The following is a 17,061-nucleotide window of genomic DNA, read 5'->3' on the forward strand; positions in this document are numbered from 1 at the left end:
GTGAAATGGGCAGTAAGTCATGTGATGCCAGACTCTGTTCATAAATCCTGCAGTTTAATGTTTTCAGGTGCAGCAGGGAGAATTAACTGAACACTTAACATTTATGATGTTTTACAAATTCTAAGTTTCTGTTCTTTAATTCTGATCAATCACATTGATCATCACTGTGATCTTAAAGAACTGATCACTTTTACAACTTAAACTTATTTAATGACATTATATAAGCGCAGTAAAGCAGGTTGAACTTAAACAGTCGTTTGTTTAGTGGAGTCTGGTGTCTGACAGAATCTCAACTTACCTTCAACTCCTTAATGTCAGAGAGTCTCCTGGTGATCGATGAGCTGATTGATCGATGAGCTGATTGATCGATGAGCTGATTGACTGATGAGCTGATTGATCGATGAGCTGATTGACTGATGAGCTGATTGATCGATGAGCTGATTGATCGATAAGTGCAAGGAAACAGCTGCAGCAGCACAAGGACAGGGTGAGGTCTGAGGCAGCCTCCCAACCTTCAGCTCATCCTCCTCCCCCTGTCTCACCCTCCTCCCCCTGTCTCACCCTCCTCCCCCTGTCTCACCCTCCTCCCCATCTCACCTCTTTCTCTCCCTCATGTTCCTGTTGAAAAATAACTTTATTGATCGATTAATAGTTTCTTATTGATCGGTTGAAGGATGGATGCGTTATTGATCATTTAAAGGTTAACGATGAATGATTTCTTTATTATTAGTGATGTTAGCTTAGCTAGCAGTATGTCTACGTTAGCAAGCAAGCTAAAGTTAGCTAACCAAGCAATGCTACATAATGCTAATGTAGCATTAGCTTTACTAGCCATCTCATCATCGTGTTATTAATTGTTTACAAACAACAACAGAATGTTTATTTGTTTATTTCTAAGTTCATTTGTACATGACATCATTGGTTTGTCTTTACTGCAGATATACACAGACCCTCTCGCTCATATTTCCTACTGACATTGAACACACCACTAAAGCTTCTATCTACAGGTGCTTCAGCCAATCAGGAGGCAGCTCGCAGTCCGTTAAATATGTTTAATATAAGTTATATATGTGAGCTCCAGCTCTACATTCAGCTATCACACATGCTCTAACTGTCACAGTCCAACTGCTGTTGACTTTAGATTAATGTTTGTTTGTTTGTTTGTTTGTGGTGTGTTTACTGACCGGGTCATGAGGCATTTAAGTGCAGCAGGTCACATACTGTCGGACTGGATCTTCAACTCTTTGTTTCTCTTTTTATCGTTTGTTATCTTATTCAGTTCATTCAGTCGTATCGCTCAGATCCTCTGAGGAACTTCCTGTTTCTACCCACAGAGGTCTCCTCCTCTCCAACACAAACAGACCCGCTGATTAAAACCACTAAACACACTGAATAAAGCAGTTCCACCTTAACAATCACTGCTTCTCCCACGCTGTTGGACAGACAAAGGACGTCCCGGAGGGGCTGCGAGCCGAGCTGCTGCTAACGTTAGCTCAGCTTGTTTCTCTGATAACTTAAGATCCAGACGTCCGATGACTAAAATCCTTCATCCGGTTCAAATCTAGAGTTAAAAAGCACCAAGATCTAAACAGTGGATTGTGGATGGACACAGTGACGGCTCTGTTCTGCCCCCCGGTGGTCAGACTCACTCACTGCAGCGTCTGAGCTCTACGTTCTTTAAAGGAGAAATTTAAGGAATCATAATCAATAACTGTCACAGAACAGTGGAGGGAAAGTATCACAGGGTTGATTCTATCGAGGTTATTGATTAAGTGAAGACTATGGAAGCCCATTTCTGCCAACTTAATAATAATAATATTAAATGGTAAGTGTAAATTGAATGTATTGGCAGAAGTGGGCCTCCGTAGAGCACAGCTGACCTCAAAGGATAAAATCTAATGATTATTGATTATTTCCTTTGTGTCAATATATATATTCAAACATTAATTATGACCTCATTATCCTGAGACGTATAATAATCATCGTTTATATTTCAGGCAGCTTCTCTTTTAGTTTTGGGTAAAATGATCCTCCGTAGCTCCGCTGGTCTGAGTCCAGGATCATGGATGTGGACCGAGACGGGTCGGTCTGATCGGGTCCAGTCGTTGTTCAACAGGTGATACAATCAGGTGTTTTTCTGGTCCAAATAACAGGCGACTGCGGTCTCTGGTCGCTGGTGATGGAGTCAGCCGGTCGGACCACCAGAGCCGTGCAGCCAATCACGTGTCGGTGTAGAGAACGCCGTCGTGGTCTTGGCGAACACATTTCAGTCCTGGAGGGTGGCTGCTGTCTCTGGTGGCCCCGCCCCGTCATTAGGAGGTGGCGGCCTGTTTGTTCCGGAAGGTTTCGAAGAAGGCCATCATCCCCTTCCTCACGTTGCTGCCGTTGCCCTTGGTGATCCTCGGCACCATCATAGCGCCGCCGCTGCTGCCATGGTGACGGGATGTGAGAGGAGGGAAAGCGGCGCCGTCCATGGAGTTGGCCCGTTTGACCTTCGACGGGTTCACACGCCATGACTTTGTCCTCGGAGGAGGAGTCTGAGCCACCAGACACTTCTGATACTGGACCTGAGCGAGGGAAACACAGGAAGTAAAGTCACATTACAACAACTTAAGATGTGACTTTATATATTTGTCTCTTTTATCTTTTCACCATCTTCATATTGTGGTTGCCTTTCCAACATAGATTAGCCTAGCTTAGCATATCTAAGGACAGGAGGACGTTGCTAAACTGTGATTGGAGCACAGAGTGGAAAGGGGCGGGGCTTAGTAAAGGTACATTCTCCACTTGGATTAGCTGCAGAGAATTTCTCCCTTAAAGGATCTTAATATTTAATATTTAATATTTTAATTAAAAGATGTAGATAATTCAATGTATACATAATATAATATGTTACTGTATTATATCCACAAACAAACCTGTCTGACTTCCCTCCAGGTGCTGTTAAACGAGTGTACCTGTGGCGTCCAGGTGTGCTACTCACCATACACGCAGCCTGGACTGCCTCAGACAGGTTTCCTGCGTCCGGCTCGCACCAGAACACGTGACACTCGAACCGCTGCGTGCCGCCATCAACGATCACAGCGAAGGTGTGACTGTCGTGGCCGACGCCCAGAAAGGTGAGGAAACGTACCTGACACTCCCAGAAAGGCTCCTCCCCTTCCTGTCGGGATCCAATCAGAAGACAGACACAGAGTGAGCGGTGGCGACCTTGCTGACGATGTTGATGACGATGTTGATGATGATGATGATGATGTTGATGATGATGATGATGTTGATGATGATGTTGATGATGATGATGATGATGATGATGGCGTTACCTGTCCCTTCCACAGAGACATAACGTTGTCGGTGATGTGGATGACGGTCGGCTCCCACTCGTCTCTGTCGGTGGAGTTCATGATGCTCTCGATGGCGCGATTCAACACCTCCATACCTGCAGCACACACACACCTGGTGGTTACCATGGTAACAGCAGGTGTGTTTTAATGCTACGCATTATAATTAATAACGTTATAAAGCAATTAGTGTAAAACTTACTGACTCTACTGGTAATAATTATTATTATTATTATTATTTATTAATTTGTTAATACTGAGGGCTTCAGCCAATCACAGCGCTGCGTGTCAGCAGGTGAGTCCTACCCATGGCTCTGGACACCGGCAGGTTTCCGATGTACTGGACCTGGAACTTCTGGACCTGCTGCCGGACCGCCTCCAGAAACTCCACTGAAACACAACAAACACGGAGCCGTCAGCAGAGGACCAATCAGAGAGCGGCTGCTGATGTCAGAGAACAGGTGAGTCACCTTGTCTAGGCAGGTCTTCAGGTGAGATACTCTCCATCGTCAGAGAGCGCGACGGCCTCATCAGCGTCTTCTCCGACAACATCTACGGACAGACGGCAGACGTTAGACCTCCGGAAGGTTCCTGACTGATGCTATGCTACGAGCCAGAGAGCTAACGTTAGGCTAAGCTATATATCTAGCCACGTTAGCGTTAGCACCCACTGACCTTAGAGCACATCTCGTGCAGCGCCGCGGCGATGGCTTTAGCTGGAGCGTCACAGCGGAACACGTGACACTTCAGCACGCAGCTGTCCTTATCACCCGCCACGAAGGCAAAGTCCCTGAACGCAACACACACACACACACACACAGAGACACACAGAGACACACACACACACACAGACACACACACACACACACACACACACACACACACACACACACACACACACACACACACACACACACACACACACACACACACACACACACACACACACACACACACACACACACACACACACACACACACACACACACACACACACACACACACACACACACACACACACACACACACACACACACACACACACACACACACACACACACACACACACACACACACACACACACACAGACACACACACAGACACACACACACACACACACACACACAGACACACACACACACACACACACACACACACACACACACACAGACACACACACACAGACACACACACACACACACACACACAGACACACACACACACACACACACACACACACACACACAGACACACACACACACACACACACACAGACACACACACACACACACACACAGACACACACACACACACACACACACACACACACACACACACACACACACACACACACACACACACACACACACACACACACACAGACACACACACAGACACACACACACACACACACACACACACACACACACACACACACACACACACACACACACACACACACACACACACACACACACACACACACACACACACACACACACACACACTCTGGTCATGCTGTTGTGGACAGGTGATCATGTGATCAGCAGGTGAGATCAATAATCGGCCCTAACATAGACAGGAGGTTGTGAGTGCGGCGGGTTTACCTGTCCCTGCCCAGGTGGAGGTGTGGGGGGGGGCGTGTTAAAGAAACAGAGAGAGTCACAGTGTTAGCGCAAACACATCAAACCACGAGTGAGTGCTGTCGTTGTTTAGCCTAGCTTAGCACAAAGGCTGGAAGCAAGGGGAACTGTTAGCCTAGCTTAGCACAAAGGCTGGAAGCAGGGGGAACTGTTAGCCTAGCTTAGCACAAAGGCTGGAAGCAGGGGGAACTGTTAGCCTAGCTTAGCACAAAGGCTGGAAGCAGGGGGAACTGTTAGCCTAGCTTAGCACAAAGGCTGGAAGCAGGGGGAACTGTTAGCCTAGCTTAGCACAAAGGCTGGAAGCAGGGGGAACTGTTAGCCTAGCTTAGCACAAAGGCTGGAAGCAAGGGGAACTGTTAGCCTAGCTTAGCACAAAGGCTGGAAGCAGGGGGAACTGTTAGCCTAGCTTAGCACAAAGGCTGGAAGCAGGGGAAACTGTTAGCCTAGCTTAGCACAAAGGCTGGAAGCAGGGGAAACTGTTAGCCTAGCTTAGCACAAAGGCTGGAAGCAGGGGAAACTGTTAGCCTAGCTACGTACACAAACAAGTCTGACAGACAGGAAACAGAGCTAACCGTAGCTATCGCTAACTAGCTGGTTAGTTACCGACAGAACAAAACACTTGCTAACTAGCTACTTCTGAAAGCTAAGGTTAGCAAAATTATAAGTTTTTATTGATAGACAGGAGAGGGGAGAGAGAGACAGGAGAGGGGAGAGAGAGACAGGAGAGGGAGAGAGAGACAGGAGAGGGGAGAGAGAGACAGGAGAGGGGAGAGAGAGACAGGAGAGGGGAGAGAGAGACAGGAGAGGGGAGAGAGAGACAGGAGAGGGGAGAGAGAGACAGGAGAGGGGACAGAGAGAGACAGGAGAGGGGACAGAGAGACAGGAGAGGGAGAGAGAGAGACAGGAGAGGGGACAGAGAGAGACAGGAGAGGGGAGAGAGAGACAGGAGAGAGGGAGAGAGAGACAGGATAGGGGAGAGAGAGACAGGAGAGGGGAGAGAGAGACAGGAGAGGGGACAGAGAGAGACAGGAGAGGGGACAGAGAGACAGGAGAGGAGAGAGAGAGACAGGAGAGGGGACAGAGAGACAGGAGAGGGGAGAGAGAGACAGGAGAGGGGAGAGAGAGACAGGATAGGGGAGAGAGAGACAGGAGAGGGGAGAGAGAGACAGGAGAGGGGACAGAGAGACAGGAGAGGGGAGAGAGAGACAGGAGAGGAGAGAGAGAGACAGGAGAGGGGACAGAGAGACAGGAGAGGGGACAGAGAGACAGGAGAGGAGAGAGAGAGACAGGAGAGGGGACAGAGAGACAGGAGAGGAGAGAGAGAGACAGGAGAGGGGACAGAGAGACAGGAGAGGGGACAGAGAGACAGGAGAGGGAGAGAGAGAGACAGGAGAGGGGACAGAGAGACAGGAGAGGGGAGAGAGAGAGAGACAGGAGAGGGGACAGAGAGACAGGAGGGAGGAGAGAGAGAGAGACAGAAGAGGGGGAGAGAGAGACAGGAGAGGAGAGAGAGAGACAGGAGAGGGGAGAGAGAGAGACAGGAGAGGGGGACAGAGAGACAGGAGAGGGGACAGAGAGACAGGAGAGGAGAGAGAGAGACAGGAGAGGGGACAGAGAGACAGGAGAGGGGAGAGAGAGAGACAGGAGAGGGGACAGAGAGACAGGAGAGGAGAGAGAGAGAGACAGAAGAGGGGAGAGAGAGACAGGAGAGGGGAGAGAGAGACAGGAGAGGAGAGAGAGAGACAGGAGAGGGGACAGAGAGACAGGAGAGGGGACAGAGAGACAGGAGAGGGGACAGAGAGAGACAGGAGAGGGGACAGAGAGACAGGAGAGGAGAGAGAGAGACAGGAGAGGGGAGAGAGAGACAGGAGAGGGGACAGAGAGAGACAGGAGAGGGGACAGAGAGACAGGATGCAAGCAGCAAAGAGACGCAGGTCGGACTCAAACCCACAACCGCTGGAGCAGAGACGCTACCAGGTGAGCTAGCAGGTGAGCTAGCAGAACAACTATATATTAGTGTAATGTTTTAAATGATTAATGACATCACAGATCAGTCTGCTCTCTGATTGGCTCACCTGCCGTTGTTGCAGCCCACCCCCCAGACACGAATGTTGATGATTGGCTGACAGTGCAGGGGGGTGTGGTCTAAAGGGTCCAACAGGGACAGAGTGTCTTTCTTCAGGACCAGCATCATCTCCCTCCCCTGCAGACAGACAGGTAGACAGTGAGACACACAGACAGACAGACAATGAGACACACAGACAGACAGACTAATTCTGGGTCAGTTTGTGCTGAATTCAGACAGACAGGTTTGGAGGATGTCTCACCTCCCCCCAGGCCCCTGGCCTGTCTCTCTGCTCAGGGCTGCTGCAGTGAGTTAGCTGCTGGATGACATTACTGACAGCGAGACTGCTGCGACCGGGAGACAGGTCCTCCTCCTCCACTTCCAACCAGCCCAGAGACCTGACAGCAAAGCACTGACAGACAGACAGGTAGGGAGGGAGACGGACAGACAGACAGACAGACAGACAGACAGACAGACAGACAGATTACTGTAATCCTTCCAGTAAAAGCAGGGTCTCTAATAGACGCAGGTCTCTTTTAAAAGCCTGGTGTGGCTACACGTTTTGATAAATAAACGCAGGTCTCCATTATTTATAGAAATTATCTCAATGTATAAAACCTCTTAAAACCCACCGGGTCGCCTGCTTGAGCGAGTTTTAAGTGTTCTCAATCTCGTACACAAATATTAATGTTTACACTTCAGTTATCGATTCTCCACAATTCAATCGTTCACTATATTTTACGAAAACTATCAACACTGAAGTAAAAAACCTCTGAAGCATCATAATCATCATGTTAGTTGTCAAATTTGCTGAACAAAATCTCAACAGAAGCAGCAGTTAGAGTTTAGTTTGGTGCTAAAGGAATTAAAGGCCTGTCCCAAATAGAGGCCTGTCCCCAATAAAGGCAGGGGGAGTTCAGTGATTTAAGCAAATAAACGCCCGGGCTATTATTAAAAGTTTTACAGTATTATTGCTAAATATACTTTCTTCTTCTTCTTCTTCTTCTTCTTCTTATTATTATTATTGTTGTTACCTTGGAGTTGGGGTCGTAGTTGGTGAGAAAATCTTCATGCCACGAAGACCTTAGAGAGAAAACACACTTTATTCATCCAGTGTGTGTGTATGTGTGTGTGTGTGTGTGTGTGTGTGTGTGGGGGGGTCTCAGGTGGTCTGTGTGTGTTACCTGGTCTCAGGTGGTCTGTCTGTCTCTCTGTTGGAGCTCTGCTGTCCACCCTCCTCCTGCTGAGATACAACACCACAGAAGAAGACATCATACCATTGACTCATGACAGTAAATAATAACTGGGTTAATGTAGACTGGGTCAATGTAGACTGGGTTCAAAAGTGGACTGGGTTAATGTAGACTGGGTTAAAGTGGACTGGGTTGAAGTGGACTGGGTTAATGTAGACTGGGTCAAAGTGGACTGGGTTAAAGTGGACTTGGTTAATGTAGAGTGGGTTAAAGTGGACTGGGTCAAAGTGGACTGGGTTAATGTAGACTGGGTCAAAGTGGACTGGGTCAAAGTGGACTGGGTTAATGTTGTGTCAACTCAGGGTTAAAAGTTGTACTGAGCACTCCAGCCTAGATTCACCCAGGAGCACTCCCAACCTGCAGGGGACAACCATGCAACAGAGTTGGTGGAACTAACTTCTCAGGAAGTGCTCTTGGGACCATATTCACCTGCGCACCCAGAGGGAGTGCATGGCATTTGAAATGTTTGGTAAAAGCTCAGTTGGCCCTCTCACCCATTCCTGAAGAGGTACTATGACCACAGCTCCTGATCATCTAGAGACGCAACTGGTAGGACAGAATTTGGTTGAATGTGTTGAGGTCATGCTTATGACTATATGACTTTTGCTTGGTGAAATGTGCAATTTAAGTTAAATAGTTGAAAACTTTACTATGTTAACAGATCTTGGAAGAAGTAATGTTACACAAAGCATGTATATTGTTTAATTATTATATAGGTTTAATTGTGGGATTTGTACTTTAATTATTAACTAGTAGAGATCCTAGGTTAATCTAAATTACTTTGTTTGGTTTGGTTTTGAGGATTCAGTAACATTAATTTATTATTATTTGAGAAAGTGATTTATTTGTAACTAATTAATGTATTTTGTTTGTATCTTAAAGGTTATCAACCTATTCTGCTCCATCCCAATTTATCAAACCATCTTCAAGAAAATAAAAAACCAAAAAGTGAACAGATTTGAGTTGTCCTTTGCGTCCATCAGAGATCAAGCAGTTTTTCAAGTTTGGGCAGTGCTGTGGTCAATCACAAAACACACAGAACTTGACAGTTAATGTAGACTGGGTCAAAGTGGACTGGGTCAAAGTGGACTGGGTCAAAGTGGACTGGGTCAAAGTGGACTGGGTCAAAGTGGACTGGGTCAAAGTGGACTGGGTTAATGTAGACGTGGTTAAACTGGTTTAAGTAGCAATGACTTCATGAGCTTCTTTTATAATAAAATTATTACTATTAGAGAGAAAATAATCACCAACTGCCATCAACAGTTATCAGTGGCTCTCAAAGTTCAGGGACTTTATCTAATGTAAACTTAGATATATATTTAGACTGTTTTTCTTCTATCGATCTTCATCAGTTAACTTCCAAAGTTTCTACAACGAAGCCATCAACCTGTCTATTGGACCCGATCCCAACTAGGCTGCTTAAAGAAGTTGTTCCCTTAATTGGCACTTCTTTACTGGATATGATTAATCTTTCTTTATTATCAGGATATGTACCACAGTCCTTTTAAAGTAGCTGTAATTAAACCCCTTCTTAAAAAGCCCACTCTTGACCCAGGGGTTTTAGCCAACTATAGACCAATCTCTAACCTCCCCTTCCTCTCTAAGATTCTGGAGAAAGTAGTCGCCAAAGAGTTGTGACTTTCTGCATAACAATAGTTTATTTGAGGATTTTCAGTCAGGATTTAGAGTTCATCACAGCACAGAGAAAGCTCTGGTTAAAGTTAATAATGACCTTCTGACTGCTTCTGACAATGGACTTGTCTCTGTACTTGTATTATTAGATCTTAGTGCTGCATTTGACACCATTGACCATAATATTCTTTTACAGAGACTTGAGCATCAAATTGGCATTAAAGGAACCGCACTAAGCTGGTTTAAGTCATATTTATCAGATCGCTCGCAGTTTGTACATGTTAACGATGAATCTTCAATAAATACTACAGATAGTCATGGAGTTCCACAAGGTTCTGTACTTGGACCAATACTATTTACTTTATATATGCTCCCTTTAGGCAACATTATTAGGAATCACTCCATTAACTTTCACTGTTATGCAGATGATACGCAGTTATATCTATCAATCAAGCCCGATGAAATTAATCAATTATCTAAATTAACACGTGTCTTAAGGACATAAAATCCTGGATGACCTGCAATTTTCAGATGTTAAACTCAGAAAAAAATGAAATTCTTGTATCTTAGAGACTCACTGTCTAAAGATATAGTTACTCTAGATGGCATTACCTTGGCCTCTAGCACCACTGTCAGGAATCTTGGAGTTATCTTTGATCAGGATTTGTCATTTAACTCCCACATAAAGACCTCTAGGACCGCCTTCTTTCATTTACGTAATATTACAAAAATTAGACACATCCTATCACATACAGATGCAGAAAAACTAATCCATGCATTTGTTACTTCAAGGCTGGATTACTGCAACTCTTTATTATCAGGTTGCCCCAATAAGTCCATTAAAACGCTCCAATTAATTCGGAACGCTGCAGCACGAGTACTGACAGGAACTAGAAAAAGAGATCACATCTCTCCTGTACTAGCTACTCTGCACTGGCTCCCTGTAAAATGTAGAATAGAATTTAAAGACGGTCTGACCTGAGCCTCCAGCGGCGGTGGCGTCCCACTGAGGCGGGGGTGTTGCCACTGGGTGGCCCCGGTGGGAACGTGCCAGTAGTAGGTTCCTGTGGAGTCTTTGATGGTCCTCCAGCCGGAGGGAAGGTCCGGATCCAGCAGCAGGTTCTGGTCTGTCCAGATGTTGTCTGCACCGGCACATGAACAACATGAAGCTAACTCGTGCTAGCACCCCCCACAGGCCGCCGATGGTTACATGTTGATCAAACTGTCAATGGATGCTATCATAGCTTGTTAGCTGCGTGTCACCATCCTCTTTATACCTTTATAACTGCAACACAGCTAGCTGGCTGCTAACATTATGCCTAGCAAAATACTATCTGATTTGACAGACAGTTAGCTTCTCCAGCTAAGATGATCCATTATTTATTCTAACGGTTGATTTTAGCCAACAATGAACTATGCTAACAGTACAAAGCTGATGATAGCTTTCCACTAGCCAAGAGTGATGTAATGTTAACAGGAGCTGCTAACAACTAATCAATAATAATGATGATATAACGGTATGAAGGCGTATTGCAGCCATTTTTGCTAAATTAGCTTGCTAGCAATTTCTCCATGTTAGCAAGCAAGCTAATGCTAAATAACAGCCAGCTAAAAGCACAATATGACCACGTATTTGCAGTGATGTTAGCTTTGTGGGTGTTTCTCTCTCTGAATGAAATATATAAATCGTTATGTTGGCTATCACGAACACTTCCTCACACAATTTCATTAAAAATAAATATATAAAACATCACGACTGTTTGTCATAAAGCAGTGTATGATGGGATTTATGTGACTGTTGTTATGGACCGGTACATTAAGGGTATGGGGACCTGAGCAGAGGTCAAACTGCTGGACAGGAAGACAGAAACTGAATAATTAATGAAGCTCAGAGACACCAAACGCTGAATCAGCTGATTGAGAGACACCGATACGACCGGAGGAGGAACGATCAATACAACAGGAAGAACTACAGTCAGCAGTTTGTTGCACTCATTCAGAACAAGTTTAAAGGGTTGGAACGTAATCGACTGATGTTTGAACTCATGGACTGAAGGTCTTTATTTAGTGTTTGAACGTGACTGAAGCGCTGCTTCCTAACTGAGCTCTTCGATCACTGAGCAAACTGATATTTCACATTATATTCACTATAATATATATAACGATATATATATCGTTATATATAACAATAACTGCATTTACTACAGTTCTGACTCAAACTGAAGTATTTTATCTTGTTTGTAAGTTCAGTCTCACTCAGTCTGAGAGAAACAACCTTGTAAAAATGTCAGTAACTCCAGAATCCAACCACGGTAAGTGCAGTCACTGCGCTCTCCCTCGCTGTCACTGCACTCTCCCTCGCTGTCACTGCGCTCTCCTTCGCTGTCACCGCGCTCTCCCTCGCAGTCACTGCGCTCTCCCTCGCTGTCACTGCGCTCTCCTTCGCTGTCACTGCGCTCTCCCTCGCTGTTTCTGAGCTTCGGCTGCAGTTGCTGTCTGTAAATCCTGAATTCCAGACAATCTCAGGACAATGTAGGAATTAAAATAGAGGGAATCTTCATGTAGCTAACCAGCTAACTAATCTATAGAACCAGCTAACTAATCTACAGCACTCGTCATTAGCTAACTTAAGGTGTGACTATATATATGTAGCCAGTTAGCTAGCACTTTGCTAACACTAGCTAACAAGGTGTGAATATATAAACCATCCTGTGTAAAATCAGAGCAGCTTTTTGTCTTCCTTTAGCCAGAATAGGTAAAAGTTATGATATACAATAATAATGATAAAGAATAGGGAACAATTCATTGTTTTGCAGTTTATTCCTCAGAAATAAAAAATGGATGCTTCAGTTTGAAATAGAGAATATATTTTGTAGGGAGTTCTTACGTATTCACTTTGCACACAAAGAATGAGCAACAGAAACCTGTGTAACTGTTCTCACACAGATCTTCATCAGGAATAAGACTAGAGGTAAAGTCAGGGACCGGCCCTAAACTCTGACTCAATGACAAACATTCTCTACATTTATGATGACCTTTCCTTCTTTACTGGGATCTACATTGTACACTGGGGTTTACTGCAGGAAAGGTATTGTATATTGTATATTTTATATTATTGTATATTTTATATTTTATTGTCAATCCTTTTTTTTTTATCTTTTTAGTATTAGGAATATGTCTTGTCTGTTGTGCCTGTGCACTTTATCTGTTTCACCGTGGGAGAGTGAGAAACGTCCTCTCGATTACTTTATATGTCTGGTGCATGTGAAGTAATTGACAATAAAGCTGACTTTGACTTTGAAGAGCTTTTTATCAGTTTTATCAGAGAAAAACGTGTAAAATGTTGTCATAAATGCGTTTATCTTTTAGTTTGACCTCATTATAGGACAGACTTTCTCTCAGCGACCGATAACATGTTTGTGAGTCAGTCATACTGTGAGTTGTACTGAGTTTGTTGTGGAGCAGAAAGCAGCTCTTTGTTGGTATAAAGCACATAAAGCAGATAATCCTGATTGCAGGTCAGAGGTCAGTGTCAGTGAATCAGGCGGTTGAGCTAACAGCTGATGGAGGATCAGTTTATAAACTGCTGCTGTCACTGTGACCTCGTTCACACACAGTTTGTCCTTCTCGTGTCCCACAATCCCTCCTGATACAGCGCCGCCATACTGCCTGTGACTTCCTGTACGTCTATCTCAGTGAGGTCACTAAACCCCGCCCCCTTTAGTTACTGTTGTTAATCTGTGTGTTTTCCTCCAATCACACAGCAGCTCACGGGGGGAACGATTCGCCGACAGAACAAAGAGCGAGTCCACGATGTCAGCCGGAGATGCTTCAGTGAAAGCTGCTTCTCTCACAATGAATTATGGGAAAAGTCTTTTAGGGTCAGTGTGCATCACGTTAAGGACGCCATCGCTGTAATTACACAGTTTGGCCACTATGTCAAAGCCCGGCGCTCTTTAGGCAACTTCCTGATCACTACATCATCTTATCTCTGTTGCAGTTAGCGGCTCGGCCAGCAGAGGTCGTCCAATGAAACGCTTTCTCTATTAGGACGCCGCTGGAGTGTTTCTGAGCTGATTACAGTACAAAAGACTTTATAACAAGCTTTCAAAGCTCTGCTTTCTAACTGTATTCAGTGATTCTGGTGAAACTGGATCAGATTTTATGGAGGGAATATTTCCTGGTTTTCCCTCTGACGTCCTCCGGCTGCTCAGCTTCAACTCTCTGTGATTTACAGAGTTCCCTGATGGACAGATATGCTGCTATCCATTTGTCTCGTAAATCCCCCGCCTGAGTTTCTCTGACGCGAGAATGTGACATAATTGCCTGTCTTGTACCACTTATAGAGATCCATTTGTCTTTGGGCGTTACGAGTCAGAAAGAACATGGACGCCACCAGTGCAGCAGCTGTGTTGTTATTGATTGTGGATCATCTAAACAAGCTCAATGTGAAATAATAATAATGTTTTTCTACAGAAACACTAACATTTCAAGTAATTCCGTTATTGCAAGTCTTACAGTTCAATAATATTTTGCCATTTTCGCCTATTTCAGTTTCAACAAGTGCTGTGGCGTTTGTCTCGAGCCACCAGGGGCCTCCAGGGGCCACCGGGGGCCTTCAGGGGCCACCAGGAGCCACCAGGGGCCCCCAGGGGCCTCCAGGAGCTACCAGGGGCCTCCAGGAGCCACCAGGGGCTTCTAGGGGCCACCGGGGGCCTTCAGGGGCCACCAGGGGCCACCAGGAGTCACCAGGAGCCACCAGTGGTAGGCTAGTATTATTGTTAGCTACATTAGCCTATTTAGCAAACCAGCTTGAAAATAAAAGTTTACATTGTGTTGAACTCACAGTAACACCGAGACTAAAGCAGCAATGTAAACAGTGTAGGAGCATTTAAAGTCGACCAGCGTAGAACAAATACAAAGAACATACAGCTCAATACGGGCACAGCCATCTTTGTTTTGCGAGTCGAACGTTCGTCCCCGTTCAGCTCGGTGAACTCTGAGGAGCCCCGAGTGGGACGGCTGATATTACGACCAAAAGGGGGCGTGTCTCGGTGAAATGTGGCGAGATAGCTGCGAGATTTACACGTTCCAACTCGGCCGGGAGTAACGAGGCAAATGGATAGCACCAATAGCTTTAGCTAAAGTAGCTAACCGCTAACTAGCTGCTGCTATCTGTATCTGCCGTAAGGGGGGGAGGTAGGGCGGACCGGGTTCAGCAGCCGGCCGGTCTCAGAGATTGTGGTCGGTCCCGGGTCGGTCCGGGTCGGTCCCGGGTCGGTCCCGGGTCCGGCTGCGTTCACTGGAAGGTAGACGCTGAGGCTAGCTCATAGCGCTAGCTGCTATTGGCTGCTCTAAACGTCAATCAATACCTGCTCTATAGCTTCCTGTTGTTGTTGTTGTTTACATTAGAGCAGATAAACAAATAAACAAACAACCAGCAGCTGGACACCTGCTGGTTGTTTGGGGGAGGGGCTAACCAGGTGACAGGTGGTGATCACATGATGTCCCAGTTTCACGTCTGCAGATGTCCTCATAAACCTCACAGTGTGTGTGTGTGTGTGTGTGTGTGTGTGTGTGTGTGTGTGAGTGTGTGTGAGTGTGTGTGTGTGTGTGTGTGTGTGTGTGTGTGTGTGAGTGTGTGTGTGTGTGTGTGTGTGTGACTGAGTGTGTGTGTGTGTGTGTGAGTGTGTGTGTGTGACTGAGTGTGTGTGTGTGTGTGTGAGTGTGTGTGTGTGTGTGTGTGTGTGTGTGAGTGTGTGTGAGTGTGTGTGTGTGTGTGTGAGTGTGTGTGTGTGTGTGTGTGTGTGAGTGTGTGTGAGTGTGTGTGAGTGTGTGTGTGTGTGTGTGTGTGTGTGTGTGTGTGTGTGTGTGTGTGTGTGTGTGTGTGTGTGTGTGTGTGTGTGTGTGTGTGTGTGTGTGTGTGTGTGTGTGTGTGTGTGTGTGTGTGTGTGTGTGTGTGTGTGTGTGTGTGTGTGTGTGTGTGTGTGTGTCTGAGTGTGTGTGTGTGTGTGTGTGTGTGTGTGTGTGTGTGTGTGTGTGTGAGTGTGTGTGTGTGTGTGTGTGTGTGTGTGTGTGTGTGTGTCTCACCGTCATAGTTGACTATGAGGATCGCCAACATGTAATCTTTGCCCATCATGGCTCCGCCTTCCAGCATGTGTGGTCCAATCAGCTGAACTCTCTCACACACACACACACACACACACACACACACACACACACACTCACACACACACACACACACACACACACACACACACAGGCCTGATGACAGATGTTAAAGCCTCCTCGTGCTGCCTGTCTCTCTCTCTCTCTCAGTCTGTCTGTCTGTCTGGGTGTCTCTCGTCCCTCCGTCCGTCCCTCTCTCAGACGACACCATCAGTCTTCTTCTTCTTTGTTTTATTTCCGTCCCGGCGTCCTCTCTCTCTCTCTCTCTCTGTCTCTCTGTTCTCGTTCGACCCTCCTCTCTCTTGCTCGTCCTCTCTCTCTCCTCTGTCTGATGAAGGATGCTGTTTTCCTCCTCTGCCTCCCTCTCCCCCTCCCTCCCTCTCTCCGTCTCTCTCTCCTCCCCCTGCTGATGTCATCACTCCCCTCCCTCTCTGACTCTCAGCCTCGCTCGACCTTCACTGTAAAAAATGACATTAAAGTCCACAAACATGCAAACAACAACAACAACAACAACAACAACAATAACAATAATAAAGACTATCAGTATGAGCGCAGACAGGTGATGTCACAGTGTACTGGAGTACAGCTGTGTGAGTTTCTCCAGCTGTTACACTGACTGATCACCAGTAGCATCAGTAGCATCAGTATCAATAATCAGCTGTATTGACGATATCTCAGCAGCTGATTGGCTGATTGGGACAATAAAGGAGGTTTGGGGTTTATTGAATCTATTTCTGATATTTGTTAGATATATAATGGACGTTTAGACAGGAAGTGGAAATATATCAGCTCCCAGTGTGATTCACTGTGAGGTTATTGATATGATCAATATATTTTACAATCAATACAGCTCAGAGTCTGTCTGTCCCTGTCAGGAGGAAGTGAACCCTCTCGGAGAATGACGTCCTTTTAGAAAGTGTCTGACCTGTGTGGACGTCAGGAGGAATATAATAACACTGTC

General features: G+C 45.9%; 1 protein-coding gene across 4 annotated transcripts; it reads right to left on the bottom strand.

The window, feature by feature from the left end:
• Positions 1–873: 873 nt before the first annotated feature.
• apbb3 (amyloid beta (A4) precursor protein-binding, family B, member 3) lies at positions 874–16,748 on the bottom strand. 4 transcript variants are annotated; one of them, XM_051394801.1, is made up of 12 exons: positions 16,023–16,748; positions 10,911–11,074; positions 8,232–8,287; positions 8,082–8,130; positions 7,310–7,459; positions 7,058–7,185; positions 4,014–4,128; positions 3,809–3,890; positions 3,645–3,728; positions 3,321–3,436; positions 2,984–3,163; positions 874–2,567 (listed from the first exon to the last, which is right to left on the bottom strand). In XM_051394801.1, exons 1-12 carry the CDS (start codon positions 16,087–16,089, stop codon positions 2,313–2,315), a joined length of 1,446 nt encoding a protein of 481 aa, XP_051250761.1. In that variant the 5' UTR covers positions 16,090–16,748; the 3' UTR covers positions 874–2,312. The 4 variants fall into 4 exon arrangements, with proteins under 4 accessions (XP_051250761.1, XP_051250760.1, XP_051250763.1 ...); XM_051394800.1 differs by having other exon boundaries at positions 8,232–8,290; positions 16,023–16,745; XM_051394803.1 differs by lacking the exons at positions 7,058–7,185; positions 7,310–7,459; positions 8,082–8,130; ... (1 more) ...; positions 10,911–11,074; positions 16,023–16,748 and having other exon boundaries at positions 3,134–3,163; positions 4,014–4,946.
• Positions 16,749–17,061: the final 313 nt, after the last annotated feature.

Source organism: Dicentrarchus labrax, unplaced genomic scaffold, assembly GCF_905237075.1.
Source record: "Dicentrarchus labrax unplaced genomic scaffold, dlabrax2021, whole genome shotgun sequence".
Taxonomy (NCBI): Eukaryota; Metazoa; Chordata; class Actinopteri; family Moronidae; genus Dicentrarchus; species Dicentrarchus labrax.

Bases quoted from the DNA above. Each gene is read 5' to 3' on its own strand.
- apbb3 (XM_051394799.1), bottom strand. From the start codon at position 4,856: ATGACCAGAGTGTGTGTGTGTGTGTGTGTGTGTGTGTGTGTGTGTGTG. The intron at 3,891-4,013 runs GTCAGTGGGTGC...GTCTGTCCGTAG, and splicing joins TGCACGAGATGTGCTCTAAG to ATGTTGTCGGAGAAGACGCT. The intron at 2,568-2,983 runs GTGAGTAGCACA...TCCCTCGCTCAG, and splicing joins CAGTCCAGGCTGCGTGTATG to GTCCAGTATCAGAAGTGTCT.